This window comes from Rattus rattus, chromosome 3 (genome assembly GCF_011064425.1).
Source record: "Rattus rattus isolate New Zealand chromosome 3, Rrattus_CSIRO_v1, whole genome shotgun sequence".
Lineage (NCBI taxonomy): Eukaryota > Metazoa > Chordata > Mammalia > Rodentia > Muridae > Rattus > Rattus rattus.
Genome location: NC_046156.1, coordinates 190,132,045 through 190,150,588, shown reverse-complemented (window position 1 = coordinate 190,150,588; position 18,544 = coordinate 190,132,045). Strand labels below are relative to the sequence as shown.

At 42.2% G+C, this 18,544-nt stretch overlaps 2 protein-coding genes across 2 annotated transcripts in view; one reads left to right on the top strand and one right to left on the bottom strand.

Moving 5' to 3' along the window:
- Nucleotides 1-7,465, top strand: part of Ndufaf2 (NADH:ubiquinone oxidoreductase complex assembly factor 2) — a 109,909-nt gene extending 102,444 nt beyond the window's left edge. The window contains exon 4 of the mRNA XM_032898919.1: nt 7,152-7,465. Within this exon, the coding sequence (XP_032754810.1) occupies nt 7,152-7,394 (243 nt within the window). The 3' untranslated portion in view covers nt 7,395-7,465. The remainder of the gene's footprint in view (nt 1-7,151) is intronic.
- Nucleotides 7,466-11,301: 3,836 nt separating this feature from the next.
- On the bottom strand, nt 11,302-15,036 carry Smim15 (small integral membrane protein 15). Its single transcript, XM_032898918.1, has 3 exons — nt 14,940-15,036; nt 12,963-13,108; nt 11,302-12,055 (listed from the first exon to the last, which is right to left on the bottom strand). Exon 3 carries the CDS (start codon nt 12,028-12,030, stop codon nt 11,806-11,808), a length of 225 nt encoding a protein of 74 aa, XP_032754809.1. The 5' UTR covers nt 12,031-12,055; nt 12,963-13,108; nt 14,940-15,036; the 3' UTR covers nt 11,302-11,805.
- Nucleotides 15,037-18,544: the final 3,508 nt, after the last annotated feature.

Below are 18,544 nucleotides of genomic sequence, written 5' to 3'. Positions count from 1 at the left end.
GCTCTGTGATTAGTTCGTTTTTGTGACATTTCAAGATTTAATTATTAATCTGGCTCAAGTTCAAAGACAGAAAACTCAGTGCCAGAAATTCCTAACCAGCAAAGAATATAAACAAACCTTACAATTGTCCCCTCCAATAACAAGAACCAGTGAGATTAACTTCTTGTAATTAGAGACACTTTGGGGGAAAATGGCAGAAGGAAGAGTTCAAGAAAGCATGTCAAAACAAAAAACTCGGTGTGTATTTTCATTGCTGTAACTGATCAGAGGATGTTTGCAGTGGATTTGAAAGTGCATAAATTAACTGTGACATTGATTTGGCAGAGGCGCAGAAGTGATTGGCAAGAACACACAGTGGAGCAGCATGTGCTGGAGCGTACCTCCCCTGGCTGTTATGCAGACTGAGAGATGTCCTTGTGCTAGCATTCCGACCTGAGTGCTGGAGCCTACTTCCTTACCCTTCTGGGTCATCCTAGCCTCTGAGCAAGGGCGATCCATCACTGGTTAACAAGTCAGCCCTCTCCTTGGGTCTGAACACGGAATACCTTTGGGGGACCTAGGCACCTCCCCCTTTTCTTTCTTTTCTAGACTGAAAAGGGGGTGATCTAGTAACTCACTGTTTCATCCCAACAGTTCACCTTGTACAACCAGGAAGGTAGTTTGAGCAACTGAGGGGCATTTTCAAGCTCACACTTCAATAACAGCGCGTTTGGTAGGATTAAATTTGTCTCCGCGTGTTACAAAATTGATGGGTGGGCTATAGCACTGTGGTAGTTCAACCCCAGCCTCCACACACACGCACAATGTACATATTCAGCTTCAAGTTCCCACTGTAGGATGCTGAGATGTGGATCTCTGAGGTATATTAGTAGTGTGACACACTCCCATCTTTGTGGTTATCTGTAGTGTGGCATTCACAAACATACTGCTGGCCAAATTTCACTTTTAATCTATTGATTAAATCCTAAGTTATTCCTTCGCAAGTATAGTTTAACTCATGAAATAGAACTCGTGGAACTAGTACAATTAGGCTTATCCTCTCTGTGGCGTATGTCTGATAAGAGATTAAAATGTACATACATTTTAGAGCATATACTTAGTAATGTAAGCATTCTAGAATTATGTCTTTCTGTGAGACCAAAATTTCCCTTATATTTTTATCTTACATGTTCTCCTATATATAGTGCCAATTACTGTATTATATGTATTTTAATTTTAAGTGCTAACATTTTATAAATTCCCATTCTCATTTTCTATCTGTAGTATAATTTGAACTTCATAAAATTCAACAACAGAAATAAAAGAATGGTATGTGCCTGAATCGGGCTGACTTCTAAGGCTTACTTGTTTGTACATAAAAACTTTTCTAACAGTGAAATGCTGTTGAATTTATTTAAACTGTATTTTGAGTTTTCAGCATGTTTTTTGAACCTACATTTGAACATACTGTGTACATAGAAGTGTCAAGTACTGGTAGCTACATATACCTCAGGAATGGGAGCTTGCACTTAGAATCAGGCTCTGACATGAAATGGACGAGAGTCTTTAACCTGTCTTGGCGTTTTTTTCCTGATTAGATTTCTAGGAATTTGGAAGCAAATGTGATAACGGCTAATGACAGACTGTGTCCTCAACCATCCCTCCATGTGAAAGGACATGGCGAGGGTGTGACCCAGTGGCACAGTGCATGCTCATCATGTAAGAGGCCCTGGTTCAGTCCCACAATCCCTCCCCTCAGAATCATAACAGTGACTTTGAAGGCTGTTACTGTGGAGCCTTTTAAATTGGACACGAGCATCATGTCGTCGGCATCACACAGACATATACATGAAAGCATTACAGAAGGGCTTCTTGATAGACTAAGGCTCTGTTGCTGTGGTTTAATATTTTAAAAATAAACACTGAGCAGGGTGGGATCTCAAATAACATAGTGGAGACAGCCATCTATTCTGACCATGCATGCATCACAACGCAAGATGTAAGGAAGTCCAGTAGCACGCGCTGCTGTGAGGGCTGCGCTGTTGCTAGGTTCACTGCTAGCAGTGCTCCTCGATGCTCTAGCTGGGGACCGAGGCCTCACTTACACACTCGGCTGCCCTTATAGCGCAGACTCAGAACCGTTCATTTGCACACTATTCTAGTGGCAGCCTCAGAGACAGAAGAACTTGAGATGGAAGATTCTGGATAATCTTTAGGACTTGCTCAGTATTTCTTGGCCTGTCCTTGTCCCCAGAACCCATCGAGTCATCAAAGCTTTGATCCGTCCATGGCGGCTTCCTCAGGGAGCATGTGCCAGCTCTCCCTTCTCTCTCAGATTTAGAGTTCTGTCCAAGGCCCAGCCTTACGCTGCCTGGATTTCCTTCTCTCTCAGGACACACTATTACGGGGACCTTTTCTCTATTCTGCCATTTGCTTTACCTCCTTTTATCATCTACATTTCTATCTCTTTTACTTAAGACTTCCTACAGCCATAACTATATGGTAGAGCTGATTCCTCACCGTCGTAGAAAATGCCTCTCTATTAGAATCTCACATAAAACACTGATAAAGAGAGCTAACTCTCCTGATTATATCATGCCTAATGTCTGTGACTGCGCTGTATGTCAGCATATTAGTAGCGTGCATATTTAAGCCGTAAAAAAAACTTTAAAAGCTTTCTGGCATCATGATTCATGTATCAATTTACACCGTTGAATTCAGCTACCCAAAGGACTCTTAGCAAGTAATGGCGTTACAGAGGACTCGACCACCTTCGGGGAGCTTGAGTTCGCATTAATGAATCACACCAGAAAACAAGCCGTCTTCTCTGCCGTATGTGGCGAGCGTTTTGAAGGCATTCAGGCTGTTTGTTCCCTTTTGCTGTTGTACCTCATCCTCCACAATGACATTTAAGGTCACAGTTTTGACATATAAAATAACCTATAAATTCAAACAATAGGTAGCACTGATGAGTCTGTCAGCTCTCACCAAAACAAGGCTCTAGAACAAACTAGTGTGTTGGCTGCATGGGAATAAGTCCTGCAGCCTGTTCAAATAAGAGTTATCACAGACACTGGTCACTCATAAACGCGCTTAAGGAACAACTTAGCGCACAGATGCTGACTGAGTTCAGTGTGCTTTCTTCATGAGCTTGGTAGGGAGTAATATTCTTCAGCTGTTCACTCATGTCACTCTCCCAGAATGGGGTTGACTCTACTACTTCGTGATTCATGGTTGTTAATTCCAGGACTTGGCTTCAGACTGAATCAAAAGACCATTCTTGATATGCTACTCAAAAGCCCATGTGTGGGGACGCAGAAAATGATGTAGTGCATGCTGTTCTTGATAGGCAGGTGCTTTCCCTTGGATGGAAACAGAGTAGGCTTAAAGTGGTAATGGAGAATGTGCATACCCGAACACTAGGTCCTTAGCTGGTACCGTCATCTGGAAGAACAGGTGTGTGGACGGAGGTGGAAATAAGTTGCTAGGAATGTGCTTGATAGTGAAGCCCAGCTTCCTGACTGCTCTCTACTTCCTGTCCTGCTAAAATGTGGAAAACTCGAGGCCTCCCCGCTGTACACTCTCATATCCACGCTCCTGCAGCCATGGCTTCCCTACCTTGACAGACTGTATCCCCTCATTCTGTGAGCTGAAACAGCCATCCTCCCTAAAGTACTTGCTTCTTGTTGGATATTGAGGCACATAAGTAATGCACACAGAGCTCTGGTAGTCTGAGGGCTGCATATGGGATTCCTTCCAGGGTGCACTGTCCTGCACTAGGTCTGCAAAGCTAGAGTTGCTGTGGTAGCAACATCAGTGGACAGGGTTCTGATGGTCTTCATATTTTCCGAGAACTTGAAAGGAATGGGCAGAGTTGCAGAATACCCAACCCCTAGCAGTGTGTCCAGAAACCCTGAGTTTTTGTGCAGTGAAGTCCTTCATTCTGACCCTTCCCTATGGGCCTCATCCTATTGTATGGGGTCAGATTTCAATATGTAGGACTTTCTACTTGCCGAAGTATTTCCTCTAATGTTTCTCATCTTCAAATTTGCCTGAGATCGGTCCAGCTTCTGTTTGTCTGGAAATGTTTGTTTCTTCTATACCATTATGGGAGAACAGTTTCACAGGATAGGGAAATTCTGTCTGGTCTTCTTACTTGAGCACTTTAAAGCTGTTCGCTTGTCTTAGCACACCCATTCTTTCTGAGAGAACTCAGTGGTTTCTGTTTCTTGCATCCATTTGCCCTTTCCTCTAAAGGGTCCCCTTTCTCATCAGTTTTTAGCAGTTTGATTTTGGTGTGTGATCATCCCAATTAGGGTCTGTTGAGCTTCCTGAATATGTAAGTTTGTATTTGTATCCCCTTGGGATACTTTTGATCATTATTTCCCTTGTGTGTGTGCGGAGTGAACAACTTGTTACGACCCCACCTCACTGAGGCTCTATTTTGTAAACTTTTCTAATCCTTCGTTTCAGTTTGTAGCTCTCAGACTATGTCCGATCTGCTGCTAAACTGCACTCAAGTTTTCTTGGCACGTACATTTCTCCCCTAGTTTTTATCTTGGTCTCTGTTTCCTGCCTTTCTTCCTTTGGCCTTTACGGCTGAACATTTTTATGTGGCTGTAATGACATCCATATTTGTTGGGTCCATCATTTCAAGGTCTATAACTGTGGGCTACATTTAAATCGCACTTTCTCTTCCTGCTTGCATGATGACCGCTAAGGTATTCCTTTGTTTAGCCTGTGGGTCTTGTTGTCTTTCCTTTTACTGGGGTTTGTACTGAAGGACCGTTAATTGACAGGTGAATCATCTCAGAAGTCCTGGAGGATTATTCTTTTTAAGTTCTACTAGACAACGTCTAGAATAGTATACTCCTACAAGAGATTCTGTAATGATGGAGACTTTGTATCTGTCTTCTCCAGTGTGGTAGCCACTCTATACATTTGGCTGTTAAATACTTTGTGACTTCTAAATCCTATTTACACTAAGTTAAATCCACATAACATCTGGCTACCACATTCACTAGCACAGCTCTAAAGCAAAGCCTGCTCTTAGGCTGCTTGCTTCTAATCCAAGCAGTCAGTATACGGTTTGCCCAGGCGCTCCTACGGTTTGGTTCCTTAGAGCTTGAGTGACTCCTAATCCAGGGCTAGCTCCAGCACTGGCCCGTCTTCCCGCTCTGCTATAAGACTTGGCCAGAAGTCTTCCCGGCTGACTTGGTGAAGGCCCCCATTACACAGCTGGTATCCTTCTGAGCGCTCAAGTGGGTCCTGGTACAGTCTAGACCGTGATAGTCTGCCCAGCGTAGTCCGTCTTCCTTAGTCTCATAGGCAACCAGCACTATGGCTTGGGCCTAGTGAGATGCCATCCTTCGCTGGGGCCCTAGCCTATGTGGAGTCTATAATGTGTATCCAGACAGAAATGCAGGGTAACAGGCATTACCTCACTTTATCCCTCATCTTTCAGAAGTCACAGCTGGGCACCCACCAATGGGTTTTGTACATTTTTCTACTTTTTTTTTTTTTAAAGCAGATTAATGTGGTACCGTCTTGGTAGGAAATTTGAAGATTACATTATATCACCTCCTTTCTGTGTTTCAAAGATAAGGTAGGGAAGTAGTCCTGAAGTAGAGCACTGCCTGGCTTGCAGGCATCCTAGGCTTAAATCCCTACTAGCACAGGAGCTAAAAAAGGAGAATGGGTGGAAGTTGGGTGTTTATTTCTTTTTTTTGGGGGGGGGTGTTTATTTCTTAGCACAGTGGAATAAACAGTCACTATCTTTAAGTCAGCGTGAACTTTCATTGTTAGACTGTTACCGCCCAGCAGCCATTTTCCTTATGATTTCTCTAATTCAGAATCTTTACTGCTCTGATGATTTACTCCTTCATATCCCATGTTGTCTCCTTTGTTCATTAACCTATTTTACCCTCTTTGAAATTATTCTTCCTTTTAGAAACAACCATCCGAATTCTTTGTGCAGCATTTCATCCATTTTTGTGTCCATCCATTTTGAATGAAGATTTGTATTTTTAAGAGATAGGGTCTCACTTAGCCCAGCTGCTCAGGCACTGGCTGAGACTAGCAAGGACCTTGAACTCTAAATTCTCCTGCTTCCACCTCAAGGAAACTAAACTTACAGACCTGTGTGCCACCACCATGGTTGGTTGACGACATCGTGTTCTAGCACTGTGCAATGGATTTCTTTTTGAGCTAGTTTGCTGCAGAGGAGGGGGTCACTTTCAGACTAACTCCCTGGGCTGGATCTAAAGTTTGTAAGAATCATTGGTTTTCCTGGAACTGTAATTGCTGGTCTCCCAGTTTACTTCATTCACACTACCCCCTCCCCTCCAGGGAGCCAATCTTAAAACATGGGCACTCTGGGCCTGATTCTCTGCTTCTTCCTTTATCCTTGGAGCTCACCCTGTTTCCTTATACTCTAGTCTGTCATTGTCATGTGAAGTATAACTTCTATCCTGCCTTCTTACCCTGGACCTGAAAGGATTTAATTGCCTTTTCTGAAAGGTCTACGTAACGATGTTTCTATGACAGTCTTGTATTCAGTGGAAGACAAGAATAACAGAATCACTGTAATTTTTAGTATAGGTCCCAGATAGAGCCAACTGCAGAAGCCCCTGCAGATTGACTGCTGTGAGGAAACACTTCAGCAGGGACGTGCCCCCCTGCCTGTCGCTCCAGTCTAGGACATGCTGAACTCTCAGCTCCCGTTCTCCACTAGACCACTCTAGGGAAAAAGAAATAGGTGGAGCTTCGACCGGCAATCTAGAAGGTGAAGTAGCATTCCCGGGAGGGAACTCCCCTGACACAGGCATGGGGAGCATTCTCGGACACTCGAAAATACCTTGCTCTGCAGTGGAAAAGTAGGCATGGGTGCTTGGCTTTAAGGCAGAAAGCAGTTGTGAAACCTGAAAACTTTTGGTGGAATAGTGCAGATCCTTAGGTAATAGTTGTTTCACTTTTTGAGTAGTAAATATTTTTCTGTGTTGCCTCAGTTTTTTTCTCTTGTAACATAAAATAAGGAACATTTCAGAAAATATACAACTAAAAGCCTTTCCAGACTTAACCTGTTCATTATCTACAAATGTAATATAGTATCTCTTAACATCTTGATTTAAACTAAAAATTTAATCATGTTTCCCAATTATATCTATGTGCAGGAAATACTAAAGAATGAAAAATACAGAGAAGAAATTAAAATAAAAAGCCAAGATTTTTATGAAAAAGATAAACTCGGTAAAGAAACCAGTGAAGAACTCTTGCCTTCACCTACTGCAACTCACATTAAAGGGCATGCCTCTGCCCCCCGTTTTGGGAAGGAAGAACCCTCAGTGGTTCCCACCAGCACTGGCAAAACTTTCCAGCCAGGATCCTGGGTGCCAGGAGACAGCAAAAGACAGTGAATGCGCTGTGGTGACGTCATATGGTCTATATGGATATCGCTATTTTAACAAATAAAGAGATTAAAAGTTGAGCCGTTTGCATTTCCTGACTATAAACTGTGTTCCACAAAGCTAACTTATTATGTATCACACGACACTGAAGCCTAACTGTACTTAGGTTTGAACCCCACACTGGATTCACTCACGTTTACCTTCTTGATCACCACGATGGCAAGTGGCCTCCACTTCAAATACCCAGTGCACGCCAGGTCCCGGCCCAGTCAGGAACCGGCAGTGATCATGTAAGGGCACACGCTTTCACAGCTGATAAGGACGGATGAGGAGGGGATTCCTATTTCAGTAACATGTGGCCCAGTGAGAATTTAAGTAAGGAATAGTAGGCTTGCTGTCAGGAGATGCAGGGCAGTCATGTAAACCTCCTACAGAATAAATAAGACATAATTCTAGCCTGAGAATCATGTGCCTTGGGTTCTACCTTGTTTTACAAATAAGGTCTCTCTGTGTACACCACACTGGCCTCAAATCCCAGGGTCTGCCTGCCTCTGCTGGCGTGCCGGACTTCATTGCCTTCCCACCTTTTAAAGCCACCCAGCCACCCACAGCCTAACAGTGGATGACTGGGGACGCTTAGGGAAGAGCAGGACAAAGGACTGCTGGCCATGGAGGGGACAGGAACTCCAAGGAAGACCAGCAGAGTCAGCTAACCTGGGCCCTTGGGCTCTCAGGGACTGAACCACCAACCAAAGATCACACAGGGCTGGACCTAGGCCTCCCGCACATATGGAGCAGATGTGCAGCTTGGTCTTCATGTGGGTCCTGAACCACTGGAGCAGGGCTATCCCAAAGCTGTTCCCTGTCTGTGGGATATGGTCTTCTAGCTGGGCTGCCTTGTGTGACCTCAGTGGGAGAGGAAGTGCCTAGCCTCTCAGAGAACTGACAGGGTCTGGGGATACCCAAGGGGGTCCACACCTGCTTGGAGAAGGGGAGGTGGAAGGGGGAAGGATTGGGGGAAAGGGAGACTGGGAGAGGGGCAGTGAGTGGGCTGTAAAGTGAATACGTAAAAAATAAATAAATAAAAATAAAAAATAAAAAAAAAGCTACCTAGCAGTGAAACATTCAAAGTAGAATTTAAATATTAAATATCTTGCCTGCCACATTTCATGTTTTAATTAGCTATATTTGAACATTTTAAAGTTCATTATTAATGTCTTTCAAGACAGATTTTTATACCTATTTTAAAAGCTTTTAGTCTCAAGAGTGAATATGTTCATATTAACAAAAGGACACTATATACCTTAAGTATATTCTTAAGAACGCAATCCTGCTATACATTTATGTAGGCTACTTCTGAATGATGGGTTTAACACTGTGCAAACTTCTGAGGCGCAAAACGATGTTTCTGATTCCAGGGTTTAATCATACAACCTAGCTGCACCTATATTTGAAGTATATACACAGAACTATATAGACTGAGTGAATACACACTATGTAATATGTATGTATGTATGTATGATGTATGTATGTAACAAAGAAAAAGGGGCCATGAATTTGAAAGATGGCAGGGGTTTGGGGTGGGGTGGGAAACTGGAAGGGTTTGGAGGGAGGAAAGAGGAGGTGAAAATGATATAATTAAAATCTCAAAACATAAAATAAGGAAAAATCATTACCATTCTTTTATCAACATAGAAAGCTCTTTTCTTTATTAACCTTGAACCAATTATCACTATATTTATCTTTCATGCTGTTTCATTAACCACATTATTTAAAATATAATCTGAATTTATTTAAATCACTTTTCAAACTTTATATTCTTTGGAAAAAAAGGATGAAGAGGCTATGGAAGTCAACTGAGATTCCAAGAAATTATGAAGAAACTTGTCCAAGTTCCATTTGCATTTTCAAAACTTTGATATCTGACCATCTGTTCTTATGTTCAAAAAAATTGGCCTTAAATATTTATTCCAAATAAGAAGCAATAAACCAGAGTGATCCTATAACCAGATACAGATATTAAGGCAATCATCTGAAGGAGGATCACATTCCTTTTATCATTTTAGGGAAAATGCTTGAATGGCTTCACAATACCTTGCTTCTAGCCACAAAAGGGGAAACAACTCCATTTAGTTTTCTGAAATTCATTCAGACATGACAAATGGCCTTTCTTTTAAAAATTATTCTGGATATCATGTAAGAGTCTTCCAACGATACTACTGTTTCTCAATGAAGAAAGATTTTTCTGAAGAATTGCAAACTTCACAGTATTTCCTGCTTTATACCCTGCACGCACACCCCTTCCCCAATACTTTAAATATTTGTTGATCTCATACATACAAAACGTCTCCAATGTTGAAGAAATAATAGTTTACATCAAATACAAAATTGCCACATTAAGACATTAAGGTATATAAAGAAACCAGACTTTTAGTTAAATACATACCTTTAAATTACCTCCTCTTTAGTGGCTAAGTTATTGTTATTGTTTTTGCTTCAGTATTTGGACTCCAGTAAAACGTGGCAATAAAATATACTGAAACTTTCTGTGAAATTAGTGACATGCAAACTGTGGAAGATCTGAAGATCTATGGAGGCCCATGATTCTTTATAAGCAAGTTTTGTAATTTCGATGATATAATACCTATTACATAAATGTAATACAATCAGGATCACCTGACATTAAGTAAATACAGGGTTATTTTAGTGCCTGAAGCTGAAGGTGGGACCAACCAGGAGCTAATAACCTAAAGAAAACAGCTGGTCCATCAGCATTCTCAGGAGTCCTTGATTTCTGAGAAACTATCCTATTTCTAGCACATTTAGCTATGCCTGAAATTCATTGTCTTTTTGAACCGTTAACTTGCAGGAACATCTGTAATTTAAAATAAATACTCCTCCCTCCAAAAGACAAAAACTCAGGACCTCTTTATAAAAATGTATCAAATTTATTTCAATATTTAGTCTCATTTTTATTAAGACTGACAATTATTGAAACTTAAAATTACCAGAGGTGCAGAAAACAGTAACAAGCAATTAAATCCTGCAATGAGTGTTGCTCGACCACGCATTTAGAAAAGCTATGTCTCATAGTCTCGTGTCTGTACTATACCTGGAAGGTCCCCAGCTTTGTCCTTCTTGACTGCAGTCCCTGCAACCAGTTACACCCATGGAAATGGCTCCAAATTTAAACTCTTAGTGGTTTAAATTATGAAGTATGACTTCATAAATTTGAAATGTTGATTTTCACTTTGAACAAGTCAGTAAACAGTAATGGGACCATCACTACTGTGCTGGTTATGAACAAAAACACAAGTAGTGTCTATGTGATCAGGTAATAATCTGGTGACATTTAACAGTTTCACATTTAAAACTGAACCCAAGGTATCAGCAGCACAAGGCATTTGCACTGCTGGCTCTACAGCACGTTACTCTTAGCAACACATTTAAGCAAATGGCATTGTTCAAAGTACAAAAATTCTATCCAGAGATGCTACTGGTAAGGTCAAGGTAATAAGAATCCTATATAAAATTAGGTTTTGAAATGCAGTGTCTTGATAATTACCAGCTGTGTTAAAAACTAAAGTCAGAAGAAGGAAAATAGCCACACTCATTAATAAAATTTTCCTTTGAGAAAGTAATGCTTCCATTCCAAAAAATAAGCACTAATGATTCTGAAAAAGTGATTAATAGACTGTATCTCTTTTAAGCCAAAGTAAACTTTTCACCTCAGAAGGTTAATTCTTTTACATCCCTAATATCCTCTGTCCAGAACTGAACCCCATTTAAACTACTGTTTAAATAGGATCCATAATCTAAACCATTTTCTCATCATTTTTCACTGAGTACTTCAAGCTCCAAAATGGCAAATGACTGTCAGTTTAAAGAATTTTTACTACAGGTTGAACAGACAAAATGCTTTGGAACTGGAATGTTTTAATTTTTTTTTCCAGACTTTAAAAGTATTTCATAATACCTTGAGGATGGGATCCAAATCTAAACACAAGGTCCGCTTGTATTTCTCGTGGCTGGAAGATAACTTTATGTATTTTTAGCGCACCTGTATTTTGACTGCAACCCATCACGAAGTGGGCTGTGGGCTTTTCCACTCTTGGCATCGTGTCTGAGCACAGGTGTTAGATTTTACAGTGCTTCTGAGCTTCAGATTTTTCACATTAGGTATGCTCCACCTGTATGATAAATGCTAACTTAAATGCTTGTCAGTACATACCAACAAACTTTTATTTCCAAGCCTGAAAGTTACGGTAGCATGGAGGTCAGAACATGACTCTTCTACACAGTCAGATTCAGTTTACTAAATAATACTATCAAGAACCGACTGGAAGCTTGGTGAGAGTCCTTCCAAAGCTGCAGCCCTTTCCAGAGGGGTTGTTTTCTCTAGCTGCAGTCTGTTCACCCTTCAATCCTTCTTTAGTCGTTTAGCTTTTGCGATGTTTTCTTGCCGTTTTTGTTTCTTCTTTTGCTCCTTCTCTCTGGCTTCAATCATCTTGGCCAACTTCCAGGACAGTACAGCACTAGCTAGGAACAGTGGCGTGAGCGCCAAGATAACTGTGGTAAGGAAGCCGTACGGGTCCTTGGCGGCCCACTCCACAACATACTCAGCCCAAGCCTTCACATCAAGCATCTTTGCAGCAAGCAAGACGCTGGGGCTTGGAGAACAGAGGGAGGGAGGGAAAAAAAAAAAGCAGAAGACTATGGTTAATCACACACTATATGGTTAGAACACATCCAATTTAATCATAATTCCATTATCACCTAGTTTGTTTCAGTATTAATTAGTCGTATTTTAATAAAGACTAGTATCTCCATTTAAAAAAAATAGTTTAAACAACACAAATCGTAAAGACCAATTTATAGAAGGTAAGGCCCATCTGGACTGTGCCCTGTGGACGTTCTCCTGGCCTCTTATTCTCAGGACAAACTATGCAGGAGCAGACACACAAGGATCCTGACTTCCACAGGCTCACTTCAGGAAAGAGCTGAATCCTGTCATTGTGGACACACCATTAGTACAGCTAAGTACTAATCAACAAAAGTACAAATCAGACTTCATGTCTAACTTCTCAAGCCAGACCATCAGAAATTCTCCCAGAGAAAGAGAACTAGATGGCTATTTCTGGAACAAAAATTAAGGAAACCATGATGCTAAAAAAATCCACATTCATAAATCCAGGGGGAAAAATGATTCCTAGGTTATAGCTTTCAAATTTGACAGTTATAAAAAAAAAAATCACAATGAGAACTGCATCCACAGTAAATGCTGTACATCTTTGGTAACGGAGGATCATCTGGTAAAATATGGTGAGGATTTCAATGGCATTTTCTATATTGTTCCTCTTTCTAGCAACCTGTCTCAATTACACCAGGATAAGGATGGTTTGTGTGTGTTTACAGCCACCTAAAGTCTCAAGCTAGGATTTTTCCTGAATTCTTTTTTTTTTTTTTTTTTCCTCGGAGCTGGGGACCGAACCCAGGGCCTTGCGCTTCCTAGGTAAGCGCTCTACCGCTGAGCTAAATCCCCAGCCCCACAAGCTAGGATTTTTAAAAACCATTTACCTTATGTTAGAGTAGTGATCTCTAATTTTCCTCTGGGATTATCAATGAGTCAATCACAATTCAGATGATTATTGGTTATGCCTTCTTCAGTTTGACCATACGCTTTGGAGACGGTTAAATTCTATATATACATATACATGGATGAGCTGGAAAAGAAAATTAAGTCATAACTATTGTAAGATGATGCAGGATATCTGATCACACTGTGAACCCCAAGAATGTGCTACAGTGTGGCCTAGCCCTTAGTGCACATCTCTGGTTCCTCTAGCTGGAATGCAGACACACCCTTAGTATACAAGTTTAATCCCAAACAGTGAAGGTAAAGTTACTTTGTACAAGGAAACGCCAAAGTTTAAAAGTGACGTCCAATTGAGTGGTGGCCAAAGTGATGAATCAGAGAAAGATTAGACAGATTATGGTACGCCCAACTCTCACAAGAAGAGAGAGAAGAAAGGAGGAGGCTGTTGTACTGGGACAGTTGTATAGAGACGGGCTGCGGGGAACAAGCTAAACACAGGTGAAGACAATGAACCAGAGAATGAGAAGGAGCCAGACGATTAGACACATTGCTAGAGTTAGCATGAGGTCAAGCAGAGCAATTCAGAAGAGGGAAGGGAGAAGCCAGACTAATCAGTCAACCTGGCAAGGAGTTTGAGCCAGAACAGCGAAGAAGGCCGGCCAGTCAGAGCTCAGGAAGAACAAGAAAGGATGAGCCTACTATTCAGCAGGAAGTCTCTGGCCTAGGTATGATTGTACAGAGGCTAGAAGCTTCCAGAACTAGGCCTAGGTTAGCAGACCGAGGCAAGATACTTTTACAGTAAGATAATGGAAAAAATATAAATTCTCTAAAAACGAACAAGTAAAAACATCTTTCTATAATAGTATAGCCTGTTGAAACCTATTTCTTCCCAAACTGCAATTGCAAATTCCCCAAAATAGAGTCCTAATTTGTAGAAGTAGTTTAAGTAAATTATTTGATTACTAGTTTTTTGTCTGAATAATAAAGTTATGACTTTCACTGACATAAAAAAAAAAATCAAGCTGGTTCACTGACATGTTACAGTCCCCATACCCATAAAGATTTTGAATCTTTGCGTCTGTTGCTGGCGTTACAACCCAAGGCCGAGTAGAGCATAGTAACAGGTGCTCCATAGCTGACCAACATCCCCAGTCAAGAGTTTAAACTGCTTGTACTAAGACTCATTTATTTGTTAGATTGGGTACATCATTTAAAGTCAAACACTGTGCCTTGCTCTTTAAAGGTTTTGTGGTCTGTAGTAAAATTAGTGCACCTTACAAGAAAATAAAGGATTACCAAAATAATTATGGTACCACAACCCGTCACATCAAGGGAAATGTCACTGGTTTTAACTTCCATGTCCCCATGCTATCTTCGTATTTGTACCAGGAAACCGTACCTCTAACTTTCACTACATTAAACTTGCTGGAGACGTTAACCATTCTGTCCCAGGTCGTAAAGCCCTCGCCCAGTTGTAAACAGTTTTCAGGAAGATCCAAGAAGGATTGCTCTTTCTCGAGCCCAGTAACGAACTAATACAAGTTTCTGCGAAAAGCGCGTAACTTTGCAATTAGAATAGCGTGACTTAAAGACTAGGTTGTGGCAAAGTTAGCGTCCACAGGCCACATATCTCGAGTGCACCTCAGTCTCGGACCAAAACATCGTCGCCTCACTTTCAGGTATACTCCTTCACCTCAAAAAGCCAAGTGGGCCTGGGTGCTCTACACCTACAGCTTCCCTCTTCTAACTTTCCCTCCATAATAGGATTCTCCTTGCCCCGGGCCATGTCCACCATCATCCGTCGGCCTCAAAGGTTAAGGACGCCGCCCGCCGAGCGGAGCCCGGCAGGACCCGCTGACCAGGAGCTGGGGAAGCCGGGATAGCCCGGCCGCACGCTCAGCCAAGGCTACTGCTAGCCACCACACACCCTAGGGGATCCCGTTCTCATTCCCACTCACCGCAAGGCAGGAAAGTGGAAAGCGGAAGCCGCTCGGTTCAGGTCCCGCCCACAGGCGGGGTGGGACAGGGCGGGATGAGGAAGTCGAGGGCGGGCTTCCGGCGGCGCCATTGCTCCAGCCAGAGCGGGAGGGCGGGGCGACGCGGTACGATGGTTTCGGGTCCGCGGCAGGTGATACCCGCACGCTGCTTCGTGTCCGCTGTCGTTAGGGCGCCATGGCCTCGCGTCCGGCGTGGGACGCTGGCGAGGAGACGGAGTGAGTGAGGAATTCGTACAAGGGACTCTCAACCGCAGAGAGCCGTAGGAAGAAATGAGGTGGACCCCGCAGACTTTTTAGAGCCTTCTCGCGGCCGAGGAGGGACTCTGGCTTATTTCCTAACTCACCGTTCACTCGTGCTTTATAGTTGAACAATAGTTAAATATTTAAAGATTCAGACAAAGCAGCAGCCGGGCTGGGATGTGTCCAATGAACCTTGTTACCAGGGGGGAAATGCTGCCACTCTGTGGGAAAGAGATTTTGTTGTTTGTTTTTAATTTAAGAGCCTAACTTATTTCACAAAGGAATGGTCGATACTTGCCCAAAGTAAACTGTCAATAATTAAACTGTCAGGGCATAGAGATCCCACAGAAGTACTTGTTCTTCCAATACATAAATAAAGGACTTCAAAAGTCAACAAACAGAAAGGGGTGCGTTAAATGGGTCTCCTAATCTACAGGAACTGAAAGATTAGCTCTGGTTTGGTTGGTGCTCACATTTTGTGATTGCTTGCCTGAACTACTTGCTCTGTTTGACCGCCTCTGGCGAATGTTGCAAGACCTCCTCACTGTTGTGTGCCAAATAAAGCAGGTTTTTATTCCTGAGAGACTGTGAGTGTTCTCTTTGAGGAGCAAGCCGAGACATGTATGAGTAGTTAAAGTATAACAACAGTAACCATTATTTACCGAGAAGCAGACTTTGGCAGATAATCTAAGGATCTAAAATACAGCTCCTCGGGTATATTGCTAATGGTTGCATATTGTATTAGCAGCAGTGGTCTTCTTATTCTTGGGTGAAAACCTGAAGGGTTGCTTAGACCTGTTGCAGAACAAACAGCTCATAACCAGCTTGTATCAGGGACATGGTCACTTCAATAGATGGTTTCTCACAAGTTCTGCCTCCCACTGTGTTGCTGTTTCATCTCTAAAGGCCCCAGGGTCCCCACAAGTCTTGGGAATAAACGGAAGCACAGTAAGGAACTGAAGAGGTAGTACTCACACAAAGGAAAGAAAGAAGCAAGCTTCTTTGGCTATAGTGTACTGGAGACCTTGGGATCTTTACGTTCTTGTTTTAGGGATCAATCTCCTGGTACATTAGGCAGACTTGTGCAAACCCAAGAACAGCATAGAGGTTGCTATAGAGGACAGCCTTACTGTGGCCCTCATTACCTTAACCAAAGATGGTAAGATTGGCTCCCACACTGTGAACTGTTCAATGGTGAGCAGCTCTTGAGTCTCCATACTGATACCCCTACAGAACTCATTCACTCTGAGAGCCTTTTCCTCCTAGACTAGAAAGCATCCTACTTGACTTCTAGTCATTTGGGCTCCTTCACATCAGTAAATTAGTCTATATCTGACCAGTCCTCTAGCTCCTTATCCTTTCTGAGAGGGAGGGGAGTAGTCGTGGTTTTGTTTGTTTGAGTCTTCCTATGTAGCGGAGGCTATACTTGGTCTCTGGGTCATTCTGGTCCAGCCTCTTAAGTAATGGGATGATGGACATTCACCACCGCTATTGTCTCTTAACTCGGACTTTAGTGTCTCCCAAATGTCCTTCAGACATCGTTTTTAAATAACAATAAGTTCTGCCTTGTTTGTAAGTAAATTTTAGCCAGGTGTAACCCCCTAGACTTGAAAGGTGAAGACAAACAGGTTAAGAATTCAATATTTTGATAGGCATGCAGTGAGTTTGAACCATTCCACTTGAGACCCTGCCTCAGAGAGGAGGTAGGGTGTTGAGGTAGTTCCCATTGGAGTCCAGACTGGGAAGAGCTGTGTATTCAAAATTAAAACAGCTTGCCCGCATAGGGAACTCTAAAGCGAAGGAAGATCTACACAGTATTTGTGATTACACAAAGCCTTAAAAAATTGTAAGTTTGCTTTTCTCTTGAGAAGGTGATGTCTAGCAGACTTGTCATTCATTGGTCGCTAAAGTCTTTTTACCTTTGTAAGTACAAAGTTAAATCTCACTCTAACCGTGTGTCAATGAAAGGAGCGTGCCCTGAATAAGATTGTACTGTAGGGATGTGATTTGCTCTGGTTAAAAGGTGCTGAAAGGTCTCTCACCTGTACTTGGCCTTCTGCCCCACACCCTACCCCACCCCTAGTTACCCTGTACATATATGACTTCTTCTGGTGGGATTGGGTTTTATCCCTGAAGTTTTATTTTTACAGCTTTGCTTTTCATCCAAACACAGTGCAAATGCCTCTCTTCATCAGCATGTTTGTAACTTTAAGAATTAGTTGGGCTCGTTATATTTTGAAGAGCATGCTGAAGAATAGTAAATTTTAAAGAATCAGCTGAGTACTTTTTGTGTACCATGTTCTGAAGTCAGTGCGTCTCAAATACTGTCGCTAATCCTGAAGTAAATCACCCATCAAAGATTCATGTTCTTAGGTTTTACAGTTAAAGAACAGAAGACTTCGAAAGTAAAGCAGGATTCTAAACATACCTTACCAAAATCCCCGCTCGCCCAGAGTCTTGGCAGAAGTGTTTTTGTCTTTCTTTGTCCCTCCACAAAGTAGAGTTCTACTTTTTGAGTCTATCATTGGCCACACTAAAATCCCCAACTTCAGGATTTCCTGCTGCCCAGGTGGTGGCAGCATGTCTCAGAGAGCTAGTGTGCTGGCAAGAGGCTTTCCCCAGCCTGGCCGGCTGGCTGCTTGTCTGAACGTGCATAACCTGCCTCTGTGCAGAACGCTTTCACTTCTCCATTTATCGACCCATGAGTGATTCATCCCACTGTAGCCTCCTCTTCTAGGTACATTACACTCCAGTAGTTTCTCTTCAGCTTGTTCTGTCTATGAAGTATCTATCAGACTCTCTCTAGAAAACTCATTAGGACCTATCAGGCGAGACAGTGTTATTTCAGTTGTTATTTTTAACCAGTATTTGATATTATTGGCAGTACTGACAGTATCAGTATTAGCTAATACTACTAAGAAATGCCTGCTTAAATTAAAGGCATGGTGTCTTAAACTCACAGATTCATCAGCGGAGGAGCTTATGAAAAGCAGAATTAGGACTCAAACGAATAAGAAACTCCACAGAGAGTAATGCGAGATTATCATTTATGGGGCTAAGAAGACAGAGGGTATAGACGCTGGCAGTCAAGGCTGAATTCCGTCCCCAGATCCCAACTCATGGAAGGTCAGACACACAGATGGCTTTTGTTGTTGTTTTTATTAAACGTTTACTTGATGATTTCTTGGGGGATTGCTTTTATGCCTTTGCAGATCTGATGCCTTTGAAGGGGGCTGCCAAACAACTGCTACCTTCCCACAGGAGTCCTCCACACCCCTCACTGCTTTGCCTGCCGCAGCTCTTCAGTCTGTGTTCACTGGTTTATC